General features: G+C 35.0%; 1 protein-coding gene across 7 annotated transcripts in view; it reads left to right on the top strand.

Annotated features, from left to right (window-relative positions):
- The window catches only part of USP6NL (USP6 N-terminal like), a 150,814-nt gene that overhangs the window by 113,692 nt on the left and 17,900 nt on the right, over positions 1 to 19,222 (top strand). For all 7 annotated transcript variants that reach the window (XM_079106205.1, XM_079106208.1, XM_079106204.1 and 4 more), the window contains 7 exons: positions 3,286 to 3,393; positions 9,593 to 9,702; positions 11,137 to 11,185; positions 12,702 to 12,822; positions 15,705 to 15,799; positions 16,427 to 16,492; positions 16,590 to 16,689. In XM_079106205.1, the coding sequence (XP_078962331.1) occupies positions 3,286 to 3,393; positions 9,593 to 9,702; positions 11,137 to 11,185; positions 12,702 to 12,822; positions 15,705 to 15,799; positions 16,427 to 16,492; positions 16,590 to 16,689 (649 nt within the window). The remainder of the gene's footprint in view (positions 1 to 3,285; positions 3,394 to 9,592; positions 9,703 to 11,136; positions 11,186 to 12,701; positions 12,823 to 15,704; positions 15,800 to 16,426; positions 16,493 to 16,589; positions 16,690 to 19,222) is intronic.

The following is a 19,222-nucleotide window of genomic DNA, read 5'->3' as shown; positions in this document are numbered from 1 at the left end:
CTCCCATAGCACAAGAAATAAAAGCAAGATTCAATAACTGGGATAGATTCAAACTAAAAAGCTTTCTCTCAGCAAAGGAAACTATCAACAATGTGAAGAAAGAGCCTACAGAGTGGGAGAAAATCTTTGCCAATCATACTTCAGATAGAGCACTAATCTCCAGAATCTATAAAGAACTCAAAAACTCTACACCAAGAATACAAACAATCCAATTGACAAATGGGCTAAGGAAATGAATAGACACTTCACAGAAGATGATCTGCAAGCAATCAACAAACATATGGAAAAATGTTCAACATCTCTAGTAGTAAGAGAAATGCAAATCAAAACCACCCTAAGATTCCATCTCACCCCAATTAGAATGGCGATTATCAAGAATACAAGCAACAATAGGTGTTGGCGAGGATGTGGGGAGAAAGGTACACTCATACATTGCTGGTGGGGCTGCAAATTAGTGCAGCCACTCTGGAAAGCAGTGTGGAGATTCCTTAGAAAACTTGGAATGGAACCACCATTTGACCCAGCTATCCCACTCCTTGGCCTATACCCAAAGGACTTAAAATCTGCATACTACAGAAATACAGCCACATCAATGTTCATAGCTGCTCAATTCACAATAGCCAGACTGTGGAACCAACCTAGATGCCCTTCAATTGATGAGTGGATAAAGAAACTGTGGTATATATATACTATGGAATATTACTCAGCCATAAAGAATGATAAAATTATGACATTTGCAGGCAAATCGATGAAATTGGAGAATATCATGCTAAGTGAGATAAGCCAATCTCAAAAAGCCAAAGGACGAATGATATCGCTAATAAGTGGAGGTTGACACATAATGGGGGGGAGGGAAGGGTTAGAGTTAGGGTTAGGGAGGGGGGCAAGTATGGAGGAAGGAACTACTGTATAGAGGGTAAAGAGGGGTGGGAGGGGTGGGGGGAAGGGAAAAAATAACAGAATGAATCAAACAACATTGCTCTATGTAAATTTATGATTACACAAATGGTATGCCTTTACGCCATGTACAAACAGAGAAACAACATGTATCCCATTTGTTTACAATAAAAAAAAAAAAAAAAAAAAAAAAAAGAAAACTTGGAATGGAACCACCATTTGACCCAGCTATCCCACTCCTTGGCCTATACCCAAAGGACTTAAAATCAACATACTACAGAGATACAGCCACATCAATGTTCATAGCTGCTCAATTCACAACAGCCAGACTGTGGAACCAACCTAGATGTCCTTCAGTTGATGAATGGATAAAGAAACTGTGGTATATATATACAATGGAATATTACTCAGCCATAAAGAATGATAAAATTATGGCATTTGCAGGCAAGTGGATGAAATTGGAGAATATCATGCTAAGTGAGATAAGCCAATCTCAAAAAACCAAAGGACGAATGATATCGCTATTAAGTGGATGATGACACATAATGAGGGGAGGGAAGGGTTAGCGTTAGGGTTAGAGTTTGGGTTAGGGAGGGGGGCAAGAATGGAGGAAGGAAGGACTGTATAGAGGGAAAAGAGGGGTAGGGGGAAGGGAAAAAATAACAGAATGAATCAAACAACATTACTCTTTGTAAATTTATGATTACACAAATGGTATGCCTTTATGCCATGTAGAAGCAGAGAAACAACATGTATCCCATTTGTTTACAATAAAATAAATAAATTTAAAAAATTGTATAACATTGTAAAAAAAAAATAAAAAAATAAAAGTCATTTGATGAGATCTTGTTTTCAGTTTTTTAGTTGGTAGATTTTTAAATGTATGGGTAAGACTAAAGGAGACTGCTTAATTTTGGGGGCAAGTGAACAAAGATAGTAGAAATAAAAGGTAAATTTCAGGTAACTTTTAAAAAAAGATTTTGTATATTAAATCTATAAATTTGTAAAAGAATTTTAAAAGTACCTTTCAAATTAAAGTATTAAGTTGATGTTAAAATCTACTATATAGAGGTTGTATGTCTTGGTTGTTGAGACTGTGGGTTCTGAAAACAGACTGATGAAATTTGAATTCTTATGATGCAGTTTACTTTGAGCTAGTAACAACTTTTCTATATCTTAGTTTTCTCGTTTGTAAAATGGTTATGATAATAATACCAACCTCTTTAGATACATACTACGAGTACAAAATTTACTTAGAAACAAAAAGCATAATCTGGGCTTAGAGCAGACAACCAGAAAATGTTAGAGTAACTATTGTTATGAATATCAAAGTCACCATTTGATTCATCATTACCTTCACTCCTGTTCCCAGCTTCATTTCCCATTCCAGGCACTTGAAATGTGTCTTTCAGTTTAGAGGTTTTTGTCATTTTCTCTAAAGGAAATCTTTTCCAACTCTCACACACACAGAATTAGATCCTCCCTTTCTCCATTATCTCTAATATACTCTCAGTATGAGAGCCACTGTATTGGGCATAAGTGACCCATTGTAATGGCCACATTAAGTTTGCATGTTATTTAGATAATTAGACTTGAGGGGGGAATGTAATTACAAGTAGATGGAGAAGTATGCTGAATCCTAAGATTCTTAGGACCAAGGAGTTGATGATACTGATGATTAGTGCCTAATTTCATTAATAAGTATTTTTTTCCTTGTTGGAAATTTTTCACTATTTTTGTCTAATCAGATAGGTTCAGTGTCAAAAGTTTTCCTGAAGAAATATCAAAAAGTGAAAAGACAAAGAAGGGAAGAAAGGGAGTGTGTGTGTGGTGTGGTGGGGAAGGAGAAGGAAAGGGAACCAAGTAAGGTATGAGGTGGATGGCAAGGAGTTGACCTGTTCTGGAGGGATCAGAGAGAAGGTGGTAGAAGAGAGATTAGGGCTTAGACAGCATCCTCTGTACTCTGTGAGGACGTTTTAGGCATAAGGCAACCTTTTTGCTATTTGGAGCACCTTCTCGGTGAATGGGGGGAAGTGTGTAACAAGGGAATGTCAGTAACATGTTCACAGCTTACCAGAGAGCAGTGACTGTGCTTCTGTGCCTCTTAAAGGACACTTTGGTAATAGTATGCACATACGAATATAATGTACTGAGCATTCTCAGTGCTTTCTTGTTTATCCTTTCCTTCTATGTCTGTGTCTTTCTTTTAGGATGAAAAAAGGGAGTTGACCATTTAAATGTGTCGGTTGATTAAAATGTATTAATTAGTTGTCATGGATACTCTGGAAATAAAAGACAAACATAAACTGGAATGATTGAAGGGACTAGTCTAAACTTCTAAACTTTTTTCACTTTGTAACTTCTGGTTTCTTTTTATCTTTTAATAAGTTTCATAGGAGAATTTACAAAGGAATCCCACTCCAGCTCCGAGGTGAAGTCTGGGCTCTACTTCTGGAGATCCCTAAAATGAAAGAGGAAACAAAAGACCTTTATAATGTAAGTAACTAAACTAATGGTTACTTTGAAATCAAAAAGTAAAAGAATTTTTTAAGCTGTCATGGTGATAGGAGGTATTCATATCATTACTTTAAATTATATTAAAATTATAATACATTGGATTTTGGAGTCATATTATTTGTTTTATTGTAGTTTAGTCAATTTCAAACAAATCAGTAAAAATAATGATGTGTATCAGTCAGTGTCAAGTGTTTTGCTTTTCAAATATATAAATGAACAGACTACTTAAAATGATCCATCAATGTTAGGGCATTTTTGTAGGGAAAATTGTCTAACTTCTGATTGTAGTATCAATAAAGAGATTTGCAGTATCATTATAGTTTATGAGAAAACAACAGCAGAATTTGGTTTATCCAGCATCTGCCTGTGTCTGATTTTGTTTTTCTTATATGTTTGAGAGAAGAATAGTCTTGTCCCCAAGACTATTATTTATTAATGAAAAGTTAAGCTCTTGACTGAGTAGTCAATAATGCTTTCCTTAAAGTAGGCAGTGCATTAAATTTGCCTTATCATCTTAGCTATACCCTTTCTAAACCCAAGTTTTAATATATTAACCTTTGAAAGAGAGTGAGATATTTATATCAAAGAACGTTTGGTGCATAGATTTTGAAATATATTCCTTGGAAAATGTATATAAATAAATATATATGTAATACACTTAAATATAAATTAAAATGGAATAAATGGAAAAAAGAAAAATTATATATAGCTTCCTCCAAAGTAAATTACAAAAAGCACTTTGGTGGTCTTTCAGTATTTTTCTTTTCTTTTTCATATATGTTTGTAGGTGAAATTTCATCAAGATAAAAAGTAATAAATACTAATTAAAGAGTTATTCATTTCATGTGAACAAAAGACTTAAAATTCAGCTGTTTAGACTTTACACAGACTGAGTTTGTGTCTCAGGATTTAAGCATTTTAAATTTCAGTTTGTTGATAAGGTGTTTGCTTTTAGTGTCATAGTTTTAGAGCAAGTGTTCAAATGAAGTATGTTTGAGAGAACATATAGAAAACATAACCCCAGGACTTACTACAGTGTGCCTAGCATATGGTAGGTGCTTAGTAAATATTTGTCTAACTAAGGAAAGCAGCAGGTTCTTTGTTTACATGCTGCATTCATTTCCTAGGACTGCTACCACCAAGTACCACCATCTGGGTAGCTTAGAACTACAGAAATCCATTCTCCCACAGTTCTGGAGGATGGAAAGCTGAAGTTGAGGTGCTCAAGGCTGTAGGGAAGAATCCTTTCTTGCCGGCAGTCCTTAGGGTTCCCTGGCTTACAGCAGTGTCACGTCATCTCTGCTTCCTTTGTCATCTGACCTTCTTTCCTGTGTGTGTCTGTGTCTGACTGTCCTGGTGAGGATGCCAGTCACTGGATTTAGGGTCCACTCTAATCCATTATGACCTCATCTTAACTTGATGTCTTCAAATATTTTCTATATATGGCCACATTTACGGGTTCTGAACGGACATGAATTTTGAGGGAACATTTTTTAACCCAGTGTACCTGCTAATAATAGAACTATAGTTTTCAGGTTTTTTTTTTTTTTTTTTTTTTTTTTTTTTGCGTAGAATAAAATGGTCGCATGGCTGGTTAATATAAGGAATAATTTAATAAAAAACTGTTCATAGCAAAAACAGAAATGACTTGGCTGTTTTTAAGCTCATAATTTTCAATATTGTCATAAATATATTTTTACTTTCAGGTTTCCCTAGCATCATTTTTCAACCAAGTCTTCTTTTCCTGATGACTTATTCTTACTCTCTCAAAAGTGGTATACATTGTACTTCATGTACAATGAACTACTTTCTCTTAAATCTACCAAAATTTTTCTTAGATGGGTGAAATTATGTAGTGTCTGCATATTATGAGCATTCATTCCTTTTAAGTTTGCTTTATGACATGTATTTCCTTTCTTGGGATGAAGCTCTGTTTGAAGTGTGCTAAAGAGCACACAAACATAAATAGGTGCAGTGTCAAGGAAGTCTTCTTTTCTATTGGAGAAGACATGATTGCATAGAAGTGTTTAACACTTGGGTTGGGGCTGTAGCTCAGTGGCAGAGTGCTGCCTACCATGTGTAAGGTGCAATCCTAGCACCACATACAAATAAAGAAGATGAAGGCAGTCTGTCCATCTACAACTACAAAAAAAAAAAAAAAAAGAAAAAGAAAAAGCAGTGTTTAATACCAGTTGATATGTGACAAATACTCTAAAAGCAGTAAAATAAAAAACTTGCCTGGGTTGAAAGGAAAGAAGAAAAGAAGGCACATTATGGTTTGGGAAGTCTTCATGGAATAGGAGCTCGAGGGGACTTTGTTTCCAAAAGGGAAGAAATCGAGGGATGAATTTTCAAGGGTCATTGCAAACACCATTTTTGATCCCTTCCCTCAGATTTAGATATGATTGACTCTAATTTGAAATTTCATATTACTGTATTTTAAAAATACTCTGTCTACTTTGCCTTGAGGAGTGCTGACCTTATTCAAGTATTTGCACATGCGGATATTGTCTAAGTGCTCTGTATGAACTATATCACATTTAGTTCTTTCAGTAATACCAAGAGGCAGGTTTTACTGTTATCATTAGTATTTTCATTTTACAGATAAGGAAACTGAGCTTAATTAAGTAACTTTTTACTCCAGGGTTATCAAGGAGGTAGGATTTAAAATCCAGTCTGTTTTGGCTCCTAAGGCAATACTCTTACGTACTGCTTTTTCCTCTTTTTTTTTTTTTTTTTTTTTTTTTTTTTAACTGTATCTCGTTTGTATTTCTCTCTCTTGTGTTTAGCAGTATACCTTATAGATGGTAGAGGTTCAGTCCACAGTGGGTAAGAAACTCACATAAGCCTTATCCTGGCTTGGTTCAATCTGATAGACCATACTCCTGAGTTCGCATCTGAATACCTGTACTTCTGCCCTAGGTTTATGGGTTCATTAGCACCCATTTTTTTTTTTTTTTTAGATAAAATGTTTATTCTTATTATAGTACTTATGGATCTCAACCACCTAATCTCAGAGAAAACTTTAAAAACTGTTTACCTCCTTTTCTTCAGGAGGTAAGAAATGCACTTGATTTACTGTATTCTATGCATTAGTGTGTAAACATTTTAGGACATAAATAACATTCCTGATCTGTTATTTTTTACCAACCTAACTGGGCTTTGCTTCTCTCTGTCATAAGACCTTTTTTATGATGGACTATCTTGTCCTTGAGATAAGCTGATATTATAAATGTGTTTGGGTCTTCTCCCTTCCAACTAAATTTTATTTTAAGGCATTTTTCATCATGTCTAGTCAAACATTTTCTTCCTTTGTTTCAGTGTCTCATGTTTTACAAGGCATGCAGGACAACAATTGAAACTGCTGTACTTGCCCATTAGCTTTTTAAAAAGAAAATATTAAGGACTGGAGTTGTGGCTCAGTGGTGGAGCACTTGCCTGGCATGTATGAGGCACTGGGTTCAATTTTTAGCACCACATGTAAATAAATAAATAAAATAAAGGTTAAAAAAAGAAAGAAAATATTGAGATCAAATACAGACAGACTGTTATTTTTAAACTAAATTTTTGTATTGCCTCCTGCACCAGCTTTTATCAGAAATAACTATGTTTCAGTGGTTGTTTTTAATACAGTACTACAAGTATCTTCTTCGGTTTTCAGAACTCATGAACATTCTATGGGTACTCTTCAAGTTTCGAATTGCTATTTTCTGGTGCCCAGGATGCAGCCCAGGGCCCCCTCATGCTAGAGAAGTGCTCTGCTGAGGAGCCACACACCAGCCCGTTCTTCGTGTTTTAAAAAGCTATATAGAAGCTGCTCTTCTCTGTACCCACCTCGGAACTCAAAAATGCTTACCATACACACACACTATTTGAGTCACACCCAGGTAGTCTCTATTCTACTTTTAGTCTTAAGCTATGTTTTTATATGTATTTATTAGAATTGGTTTTAGCAGAAGTCTATATTACTGATACGTGGTTAATGTATCAATATAGCATGTGTATGTAGATGCTTATTTATATTTAAACATGAATAAGTATAAATTAATATAAATTTTAATCTTCTATGAGATTAAACATGGGAGATTGTTAAACATACTCATAATTTAGCCCCCCTTCCCTCTGAACTACCACCAAATCAAAAGCAGAGTTTTTAAAAGGCAAACCTACAAGGAGTAAGAAGTGGGAGAAGAAATAAGAGCTGCCAATTTTTGGAAACCAAAGTGCAGGCAGACATTTAGTAAGCTTAATAAACCTGAGAAATCTAGACCCTAGACTGTATGGGAAAGTGGGGAGCACCATGAATGATAGCTCAGATTTTCAGAAGGTGGATGGGAGTTACTGGCTGCAGGTACCTCAGGAAGCGCAGGTGAGGCTAAACAGAGGTGGTGGACAGTCGGTTTTAGAAGCAGTTAAAGCTTCCAGGTCTCCTCCCACGGCTGGCCCAGGACTGGAGGTTTACTGGGAGAGCATGGAGCAGAGGGCCTTTCAGCTGGGACACAGACATTGCTGGGGTGGGCTGCTCTTGTGAAAGCAAAGGAATGGAATATCCTGAATTTGGGGCAGTCTAGCCTTTTACTTCAACCCAGGTCCTAAAACATTGGCAACCAAGTACTTGTCTTCCTGACAGGGTAGGAAGAACCTTCTGTGGGGAACGTGTTTATACAAGAAAATAAACCCAAAGATCTGACTTCATGGACCTCTCAGCCCACATCACTCTGCAGTGAAGAACACTGTTGTCCCACAACTTTTAAAGTGTCTCACAAAAGCAGACAGCAAAGTACTGCTGTTCATTTAAAGAAAGGGATTAACATGAGAGGCAAATGAAAACAAATGGAAAAAAGAAACTTGTAAGAAACAAACTATAAAGCAAGAAGAAAACTGTTTTCATCCATAAAACAAGTATAGAATGCTATAAAACAACAACAAGAACAACAAAATGCTTACAAATGTAAAAAAATAATGGAAATGAAAAACAGTAGACAATTCAAATTGAGGAAATTTTGCAGAAAATAAAATTTAAAGGCAAATAGATGGAAAATAATAGAGAACATACAAGAAAAATTAGATAACAGCTTAGGAGGTCCCCCACACTGTAATAATCAGACTTCTGGAAAGAGAAAATGGGAATGGAGGAGGGAAAAGTGAGTAAATTGACAGAATTACTAAAGACAGTTCTGAAGCTGAGAGGTATATGTTTCTAAGAAAAGATACACCAAATGTCCAACTCTGTGGATAAAAATAGATTCAAATCAAATAGAAAAAGGGGAAACTTCAGAGCAAGGAGAGCAGCTCTTATCATCTTCCAGAGAGGAAAATAAGCTTGCATATAAAGGGACAAGAATTATTCTGGAAATACGGGAGACCAGAAGACAGTGAAGCAGTACCTTTGGAGCAAACATGTTTTCCAACTTAGGTTTCTGAAGCAGCCAAACGGAATCATCAGACATTCAGGTTTCCAAAGTTTTATCTTCTTTCTGTATACCCTTTCACAGGAGCTACTGGAGAATGTGTTCCTCCAGAGCAAGGAATAGACCAGGAAAGTTAAGATGAAGAGCCAGGAATCAGGGGACACAAGGCCAGAGCAAAACAGGGAAACCCCAGGCCTGAGCTGGTCAGCAACCCCAAGACCAAGCAGCCACCTGGGACTTATCTTCAGGAAGACAAGTCAGTGGCAGACCTGTTCTATGGAAAATCACCAAAGGGGATTTGTACAATTTATAGTAAATTTGGGGTTGAATTAGCTAAAAGTATGTAGAAAATGAAGCAGATCAAGAAGCAAGGCAGTGCTTATTAGCTCTGATGAAAATAAAAATACTTTACTGGAAAAAAGAAATCAATAGGTTGCTTGGCTCAGTCTTAAAGAGCTTTCACAAAGTATTAGTAAGGCCAACTCTGGGAAGTCACCCAGCTGGTTAAAATTTAACTGTATTGACACAATGGGAGGGAAGAGGGAAGGAGTGGGAGTTGAATCAGTGGGGGCACTGAGGGTAGGAAAAGTTTTTGGGTACCATTTTATATTGCTTTGATTTTTTTTTTTTTTTAAAGTCACAGGAATTATTGTCCTAAAAAACAACAAAAAGAACTTTTTAGTGAGAATCTTTTTACTATAAATCATGGACTTTGACCAAGTGATTTTCATAAAACGTATTTTTTTCCCTCTCTCTTTCTTCTCCAGAAATTAAAACACAGAGCACGGGGTTGTTCACCTGATATCAGACAAATAGACCTTGATGTCAACCGTACATTTAGGGACCATATTATGTTTAGAGACAGATATGGTGTTAAGTAAGTAAAGTTTAATATTATCAATGTAAATAGCATTTATAAATAGTCTTTATCAAAGTATTAAGTTAAAATATGAGCATTTAGAATGTCTTATGTAGACTGTAGTTTTTATTTAGATCCCAAAGGTTGAAGCATTTGCAGATCATTTGAGTCCATTTTGTGTGAAACTTAGGATCTAATTTAACTTAGAAATTTTAACCTTTGACATTGTAGATGCTATAAAATTGGTAAAGAATCATTTTGTGACCTGAGAATTCTTAGGAATACAATAGATACTTTTATTAAAAGTTGTAGAAAAGAGAGATTGTATGTGTTTGAAAACTGTGTCAGTGACAAATATAACCTTGATCTCATGCATGAATGAATGAAACTTTAAAAAAATGAACATGAAGGAAATGAAGTGAGAAATTAATGAACTAAATATAAAAGGATATTAGGACTACACACTGGCTTATCATTGCTATGACACTTCATGAATGAAAGATACAAGTTTGCTGTCTGCTGTCTTTAGTCAGCGTTGAACCAGTGAAGCAGAAACCAGTAGGAAATGCATGTTAAGAGATTGACTTGTCCAGTTGTTGAGGGCTGGCTTCCCAAGTCCAAAATTCACAAAACAAACTTGTCAGGAATAACAAACTAGAACTCTTGGGCACAAGCTAAAGCAGTTGTCCCTACGTGGAATTTCTTTTTCAGGGAAGCTAGAATGAATCAGGCCTACTCAGATATCCTTGGATATTCTTCCCCTAGGTTAATTCAACAGAATTTGGATTTTCATCACATCTACAAAGCACTTTCCCAATAACATCTAGAGGAGTGTTTAAATAATAGTGTTCAGTAGCCTGGCCAGGTTTCTACACAGAGACAGCCATCACAGTCCCACCTGTGCCCGCTGCCTACTCACACACATCTCCTTAAGCACTTCTTTCTTCTGGGGCTGGGGGAGTGATACCGGGGATTGAACTCAGGGACATTCGACCACGGAGCCACATCCCCAGCCCTGTTTTGTATTTTATTTAGTGACAGGATCTCACTGAGTTGCTTAGTGCCTCACTTTTGCTGAGGCTGGCTTTGAACTCTTAATCCTCCTGTCTCAGCTTCTGGAGCTGCTGGGATTACAGGTGTGTACCACGGTGCCCAGCTTCTTAAGCAATTCTTAATTAAGAATAAGCTCATTGAAAGGTGGCAACAGTGGAAGACATTTTGAAGTCCTTTGTGTCTTGGGTATCAATCTTTCTATCAGAATGAAGCTATCTAGTCTCAAATTTCGACTGTTGAGAGTACTCTTTCCATACGAGCTTAGGATAATTTCTTTATTGCAATTGTAAATCCTATCTGGATTATTTGTCTTCAGTCAGTCTGTTTATTTTTTTAAGTTTGTATTTTAAAAGTGTGAAATAACTAAATCGTGCTTAATGTAAATTTTTAATTCTCTAGGCAACAATCCTTATTCCATGTTCTTGCTGCATATTCTATCTATAATACGGTAAGTTGGAGCATACCTGCCCAGTTCTTTGACTTGTATTGCAAGAAACAGGAGGTTCCTTTTGGCACTCCCTATGTAATAAGGCCCTTCTAGGCACATTTCTTCATCCCAAAACCAGGTGGTCTGTAGTCTCTCTTAGTTCTGTGGATCTTATTATGGTTCCCGTGGTAACCCTGAGGTCTTAGAAAGAACAGAAGTGATTTGGAAGTGGAAAAACCAACATACGACCCATAGTACACCAGTGAACCTCACTTTTTCCTCCCTCCCTACATATTGTTTTGTTATGTTTTATGGTATTTGTTATTACTTTTAAGCCAACAGATCATGGGATAGGGAGGGTAAGACAGGAAGTGGGTAGCTAGATTAATTTTTGCTTGACTGGAGAATTCTTCATTATTCCTAGAAGGTTGTCTTTCATTATCACATTTTATGTATTAGATGAGGTCCAGTAGGAGTAGAGTAAAACTCAACTTTTTAGTAATAAATGTACTACTCTTAAGGCATGTACCATTCTGGGGAGAGACCTAACATGAGTGTTAAATAAATACCTGTTGACAAGATTCCAGGGAGGAGAACCTTTGAACCTTGGGATGTTTGAGTTCTATTGTAATTGAACTCTTTAAATTATAAGAGCAGAAATCAACTTAAACTAGGGAAAGGTCAAAAGGGATTTACTAAAGGAACTTCTTGTGGAAATGAAGCTGTAGCTGCACCTCATGGGAATTGGAGCTGGAAGTAGAAAGCATTCAGGGAGGATAGGTATGCTTTCTCTCCCTCTCTCTGGGGCCACATGATATCTCTGATTATCTATGAACTGTGTATTCTACTGTGTCTGTCTCCAGATGGCTTCCATTGCCTACTTGCTGGTTACTCCATGGCTGAAATTCCACTCATGGGCTTGGAGCTTACTGTTTGAGTTTATAACTCCATGTGATTGTAGCCTCTCTGGCTTTGTTCACGTTTCCTAGAGAGAGTAGAGTGTCTGGTTAGTCCATGCAACCAATTAATTATTCCCCGGTGTCAGGTGTTCTCCTCGGTCCATGCTCATCTGGTTCCTGTTACAGAAGCATGAATCCCTAAGGCCACATCAAAGCGGGGGCTATGAGGAGAGTGGGTAGCTCTCGGAGAGGGGTATAGGCTAGATGGGCACCCCAAAAGTGTCTACCTAAGGGTTCAGAAATATAGAGGAAACAAAATAGCAAACTCGAACTTGGAGGAGAAGAGAGATTGCTAGCATTAAGAATCATGCATAAAATGAAATTATATTGATACTGTTTAAAGAGAGCATAGGAGTATCAAACAGAAGATGATAAAAAAAAAAAAAACACTTAAACTTTTGTCTACACCTGTACATTATTCTTGAACAGAGTGTTATTCTTTTATCATGTGTGGCATCGTGCTCTAATGATTGTAATATTTATCTCTAGAACGGCCCTCTAAATAATCCCTCTAGGCATTTTGTGACATCTGTAGTTGGATTCTGGACTCCAGTGTCTGTGTTCTCTTCTGCTCTTAGGAAGTTGGGTACTGTCAGGGGATGAGCCAGATCACAGCTCTACTCCTCATGTACATGAACGAGGAAGATGCCTTCTGGGCCCTGGTCAAACTCTTCTCGGGCCCTAAACATGCCATGCATGGTAAGAAAACCCATATCGTATCATTAAACAATAAATAAGAGAGGGTAAAAGGTAAATGAAAACAAAGTCAAAGATGCCTGGTAGAATTAAGTACAACAAACTTAATGTCTCAGAGCTTGTTCAGAGTATTTGTTTCTAATTACTTCTTTGTTGTTGTTGTTGTTATTAAACTTTTTTCTAAAATTTTCTGTTCACATTAAATTTTCTTTGTCATTTCCCCAAAGTATATTGTTGGTATTTATAATTGTTTTCCTATTTGCCCTCAGCCATAAGAAACTAATTTATGTTTGGAGGAATTTAGGAAAAGCTATATTATTTGGGAGAAATAAAAGATACCTTTTGATCAAAACTTTTAGACAGTCATGCAGTTACCATTTCAGTAAAATGTTACCTTTGAATATTGTGATGTATAACTCCTTGTCGAGGAATATTAACTTAGAAATGATATGACATTTAGGCATTTAAAGGAAAAGTACATAATTTCATATTTCAAGTGTCATTTTTAGTTCTTCCAGCCATAAATTTTGTTCCATTTTAAGTAAATGGCTGATGACATGTTTGGGCACTAAATTATTTAATATTTCAAAACTTGCATAATTTTTGGTTATCAAATTAGGAGATTGTTTTTAATGACCTTTTTAATAAACTTTTTAATAAACTTTATTTTGGAGAGTTTGAATTGCAATTCGTTTTAGAAATACAAGTGGTATTTATATTAAGGCAAAGTTATTTTTCCAGTACAGCTATGTAGTAGTAACAAATTAAAAATTTTAATACCAGTTATTCTAAGAATGGATTACCTACATTCACTTTGTGAATATTTATGCTCTTATGTTGCAGGGAACCTTCCACATAAAGTTCTATTTTAATGTTTTTGAAATTATGGCCTTCCATAGCCCATTATTTATTAAATCTGACAGTCCTAGCATGTGACTTTTGTGGGGGTATTATGTGTGCAGGGGTGTGAAGGATATGTGTGTGTGTGTTTGCTTTTGTCTGTTTCTTAGTGTTCCTTGCCAGTTATTTTAACACATGTTAACTGCATGTTAGCGGTTTCTGGTCTCCAAATATAAGACACTGAGTTGACATCCAACAGGCAGTATCATTTAAAAAGTCATCTTGAGGAAAAAGAACTCTTCCTTATCAGACTTTATTTTGCTTTTCCATGCAGTGGTATTGCTGATCTGTCTTCAAGTGCAATGAAGTGTACAATTTAAGGGATATATAATTATGTGGAAACCTGTCCAATTTTAGAAAATAATCTTTTCTTTAAACCTATTTGCTAGCAATTATTGTCACCAGTCAAATCCACAAAGCAATTCTATCCTAACATTTATACTTTCAGTGAAGTATAGGTCATTTTTATGGGTGAGTTTGTACTTAGAAATATTTGTTTCTATGTCTGCGTATAAAGATTTATAGATAACAGTTACCTCTGTCCTTTGCATTTACTATATGGAAGTGGTATCACTTGTACATTTGTGGAAGCAAAGGTAGGGCTAGAAAAAACAAGATTTAAAATGTCAAGTTTGGGATATCACTGAAAAGTGAAGAAATGTTAGGTATCTTAGTATACTTGAGCTAGTTATTACTGAGGTGCATTGACTTTTTCAAAAAATCAGACTTTTCTTGAAATTTTTCCAACTCCCATTCCTGTCAAATTGACCATGAAAGTGGCACTAATAGATATAGATTTTTTTTATGAAATCATTTCACTGGAAAATATTACTAAGAGAGGAATAGAATCTCTGTTTCTGGAAATTTTTACACATACCTTCAAAAACTGAGCAATAGTTAAGAGAAAATTCTGCCCAGATTGTAAAGCAGTGTTTCCCAGTAAAGTTTTCCTCAAATTCTTGAAGGAGCAGAGTTTCATTTTTTGGAAACAGATGTTTTATGGGGAAAAAAAAGTAGACTCCAAGATCATGTAAGTCTGGGAGATTGAGATAAGCTAAGCAAAATGTTTTATGAAATCTAAAAGACATGAATAGCTTAATATACATCATAAATATCAAAGAAGAATATATAACATACAACATTTCCCCCTGAGTTCTTTTTTAAAAACATAGAAAAATCTAATAACATCTTTCAAAGTTGTTTAGAAACCAGGTTGGAAAACACTAAGGTGGAAAAATAAAAGCCCATTGAATTTTTGTCTTTTTAAATGGATTGTATAAATATCTGAAAGGAAACTTGTGAATAAAAATAGATGTAAAGTTCAATGAATTAAATATACAAATTAATACTAACTTAACCATTCACAACTAGACATCTTACAGATTATATCGTATAATCAATTGGGATGAAATATGATTTTTGATATAACATTGTTTTAGCTGATATTAAGTATAACTTATAGAAAGTGTTAAAGAGTGATAAAAACTTTGGAAACAAGGTACTGGAGAAATTGCTAAAGTAAACATGAAAAAGTAACTAAATGTTTATGTAACACATTAACAGTAAAACAAAATGGTAAATAGTCAAGATTAGAATGACTATAAAGAATATAGTCATTTAAGGTATGGCCCCAGATCTTTAAAAGAACAGATAATCTTGATTAATAGCCTCAGTTTCTTTTTGTTGTTGTTATTTTTAAATATACTGATTTTCCTTTAATTCAGAAATATTCTACCTTTTTACAAAAAATATATTTTACAATAATAAAGGTGAATGAATGTTAGCAACAAATCCTAGCTAAAAGTTTCATTACCCAAAAGTTTATATACAATTATGTTTTGGGTGGGAAGGAAAATTATCTTGTTAACTATTGGATGTTTCTTTTTACTTTTGATAGTTAGGAATGGAAGAAATGTGTTGCAGTTTTAAATGGGGTGTTTTATGGATATTGTTTCTGAAGTACTATTTTTATGTTTATATTTTAGGCTTTTTTGTCCAAGGTTTTCCTAAACTCTTGAGGTTTCAAGAACATCATGAAAAAATACTGAATAAATTTCTGTCCAAGCTTAAGCAACATTTGGTAGGTAGATATGATACTTAACCACCTATTCCAAGAATGAAGCTACAATGATATTTGGTCTTTGATTCCAATTACCTCATTTATTTATAGTGTCATCCTTTTCATTTACTATATAGTTACAATTCCCAGTTTGAAGAATGTTAGATTTGTAAAATTTAATATTGATGATCTGTCACAGTCCTATTTAATAGATTCAGAATTCTGTGAAGCTGATAAATGGAAACAATGAAGTTTTAAATGATATGTGATTTCTTAGTTACTTTGGAGATTTTGAATTGTACAAAAAGTGTTTTAAGGGTCTTATAAACTCGGTCCTCATGAACTATGTATGTGCTTTACTATAAGATATAATTCTTTAGTAAAACAAAGAGTTCACTGTAAAATATATTAGTGAAAAATAAATGTGTTATGGTCCTATCATGAGAAATTCATTGTGGGGTTAATTTTGAAGGGTAAAATTTTAGGAGAAAAAATAAGGATAGGAAAAGAAATCATGAAAAAGGTTGCAACAAGATAGTTTTATGTTTAGCCTTGACTGCTGTCTCCAACAGCCTTCCTAACTTTGCATACTGTATTGTCATATTTTGTTGGCTACAATCCAGAAATTGTAAGGTTTTTGTTTTTCAGGATTCTCAAGAAATCTACACAAGTTTTTACACAATGAAATGGTTTTTTCAGTGTTTCCTTGATCGTGTAAGTATTTATGTACAAAACTCAACCATAAAATTTTAATCACAAGGTGAGGCAAACTGTTAATCATACTTCTGTTTTGTTTTGCTTTTAATTACAGACTCCCTTTACACTAAACCTCAGAATATGGGATATCTACATCTTTGAAGGAGAAAGAGTTCTTACTGCTATGTCCTACACAATCTTAAAATTACACAAAAGTAAGAAAATGTTTTAACTGAAGATATCATAAGAATCAAGACTTATTTTAACTGTGATGTGTCAGTCCCCACTGGGCTTCACATTCATTGTTCCAGTGGTATAAAAAAAATTCTTGAAAATCTTTGGGGAAGTTATCTTCAGTTGGTAGTTTACTTTCAATGGTTCTTTTTTATACTAGATGCCGCCTGCATAGCAAATACCTTTAATTCTTTTCCCCTTTTAATTTCATTTTTACACTTCAGTGGTTGAATGAAATTTGTTGGTTTTACTAATATTATTCTTAAGGATTGGTTTTCACGGGTCATCTTATTCTTTCATTGGTCTGAATTTCAAGTTTGTACTAGAACAGAGAGAACATTAGCCTCATGAGTTAAGGGTGCCACAGAGAATATTTCTGTTACTGTTACCTTCATTCAGGAAAAAGCTTGCAGCTTCAAGTTCTAAATGGGGAATTTGTAGGTCAGCTGTGCTTGACCTTGTCATGGCCTTGGGGGCAAGTAAAGGCAGTGTCTATAGTTGCACAAATGTAGCAAGGATTGTCTTAAAAAAAAAAAAATTTTTAGTCTTAGTTGGAGTATTTCAAGGGCTCTGTAATTTGAATTGCTGTGCCTTAATTTAAAATCAAGAAATGAAGAATCATACTCATCTTTAAAGTCTTCAGTTCAACCTTAAGCATTATGTGACTCTTCTTAAAGCAATACAGAGGTGTGAATCACTGAAAGCTTTAGAACTTTATATAGTACTTCTTATCTAGTCCATGCCACATAATTTAACATTCAGTGGATACTCTACTCTCTCATATTGTCCTTGAATGATCTGCTCAGCATCCCATCTGCAGTATGAGCCAGTTGAGTGCATGGGGTTATGTTTATGGTTTTTCTCTCTCCTGTGCTTGGTGTTCTAAGTGCATGCTAGGTACTTTGATGTAAGATTGTTTTGTTACTTACTTGGGCAGAGTGAACTTCAGGAGGGCCAGATCAACCACACTTTTTCTAGGAATGAGAATGCCCAATATAAGATACTTTTGTATTTTTTATTCTTTTCAAATAAAGGATTCCTTTCCCTTGTGCTCAGCACCTGTTTCCCCAACACACAGACTCAAGCACCACAACAAAACCTTTGACAACAAATTGGCTTCCAAGACTCAGAGTTCTGTGTTACAACCAGGTGAAATCCCTCTTTCTTCTCTTCCCACCACCCCTACTCCACTTCATTTACTTCCTTTCTTTCTGGATTATGAATAAAACGAGATGTGGAACAAAAATATAATTTTTATTAAGAGATATCAATGTTTCTGAAACAGTGAAAAAGTAGAAACATATTTCTTTGTAGCTCTTCTTAAATCATTTTTATTTATATGACTCTTGATCAATTTTGACAAGTAAAAAGTTTCTTTACCCTTTGTAAATAACTTTAAGCACAGCAATTTCTTTATGTACCAGGATATCATTAGACTAAATAAACTATAGAGAAATCTTTCTGCTGCTCTATATTTTTCTTGGTTAGGGAAACAAAGCTCAGGGCTTAAATTACTTTACATCATCACTTTGTGAAGCCTCAAAACCTAAATGATAGTTGAGGGGTAGGGGGAGTGGAGAGATGTTGGCTAAGGGATAAAAAGTTTCAGTTGGACAGAAGGAGTAAGTTCTGGAGATCTGTTGCACAGCCTGGTGACTGTAACTAATAACATTAGTATATATTTGAAAATTGCAAAGTAGATTTTAATGTTCTCATACAAAAATAAGTGTGTGTGATGATGGATGTGTTAATTAGGTTGATTTAATCATTTCATAATAGTATATATATATATATATATATATATATATATATATATATATATATATACCAAATCATTTTTGAAGATGATTTTGTAATAAACCATATTGTACACCTTAAATAGGTACAATTTTTTATTTGCCAATTAAAAAATAAAGAGCAAAACGGAAAAACCTCTTTTTTTGGGCACCTTGTCAATGGTTACCTGAGTGTGTTTTTTTCTTTCTTTCTTCCTCATTGCCTTAAAAATATTTAGAGACATTGTTACTAGAGGTTCATTGCAAAGTGATTTTAAATAGCAAAAATTCAGAAACAATCTCAATGTCCATCACTAGAAGACTAATTAAGCAAATTACAATGCATTCATTACATTGCACTATTATATCACTATGAATAATGATGGTATAAAATGACATCTGTTGAAGTGAGAGATACCAGTGATTGATATATATATCCCCACATCCCCAGCTATCTTTTGTATCTTTTTTAGAGACAGGGCCACACTGAGTTGCTTAGGGCCTCGTTAGGTTGCCATGACTGCTTTGACCTCGTGATCCTCCTGCCTCAGCCTCGAGAGCCACTGGGATTATAGGCGTGAGCCCCCACACCTGGTAGTAGTGATATATTATTGAATGGGGAAACAGCAAGAGGGTGAATAACTTGGAAAATATGATTTAGTTTTGTGAATTGATACACGTATGCACATGTGAATATACACATTTATGGATAGGGTATGGGGTAGTGTGATCTTAGTGG

The sequence above is a fragment of the Sciurus vulgaris genome (assembly GCF_902686455.1).
Source record: "Sciurus vulgaris genome assembly, chromosome: 12".
NCBI classification, from domain to species: domain Eukaryota; kingdom Metazoa; phylum Chordata; class Mammalia; order Rodentia; family Sciuridae; genus Sciurus; species Sciurus vulgaris.
The sequence above is the reverse complement of the archived record's forward strand: the minus strand, read 5'-3'. Positions and strand labels throughout refer to the sequence as shown.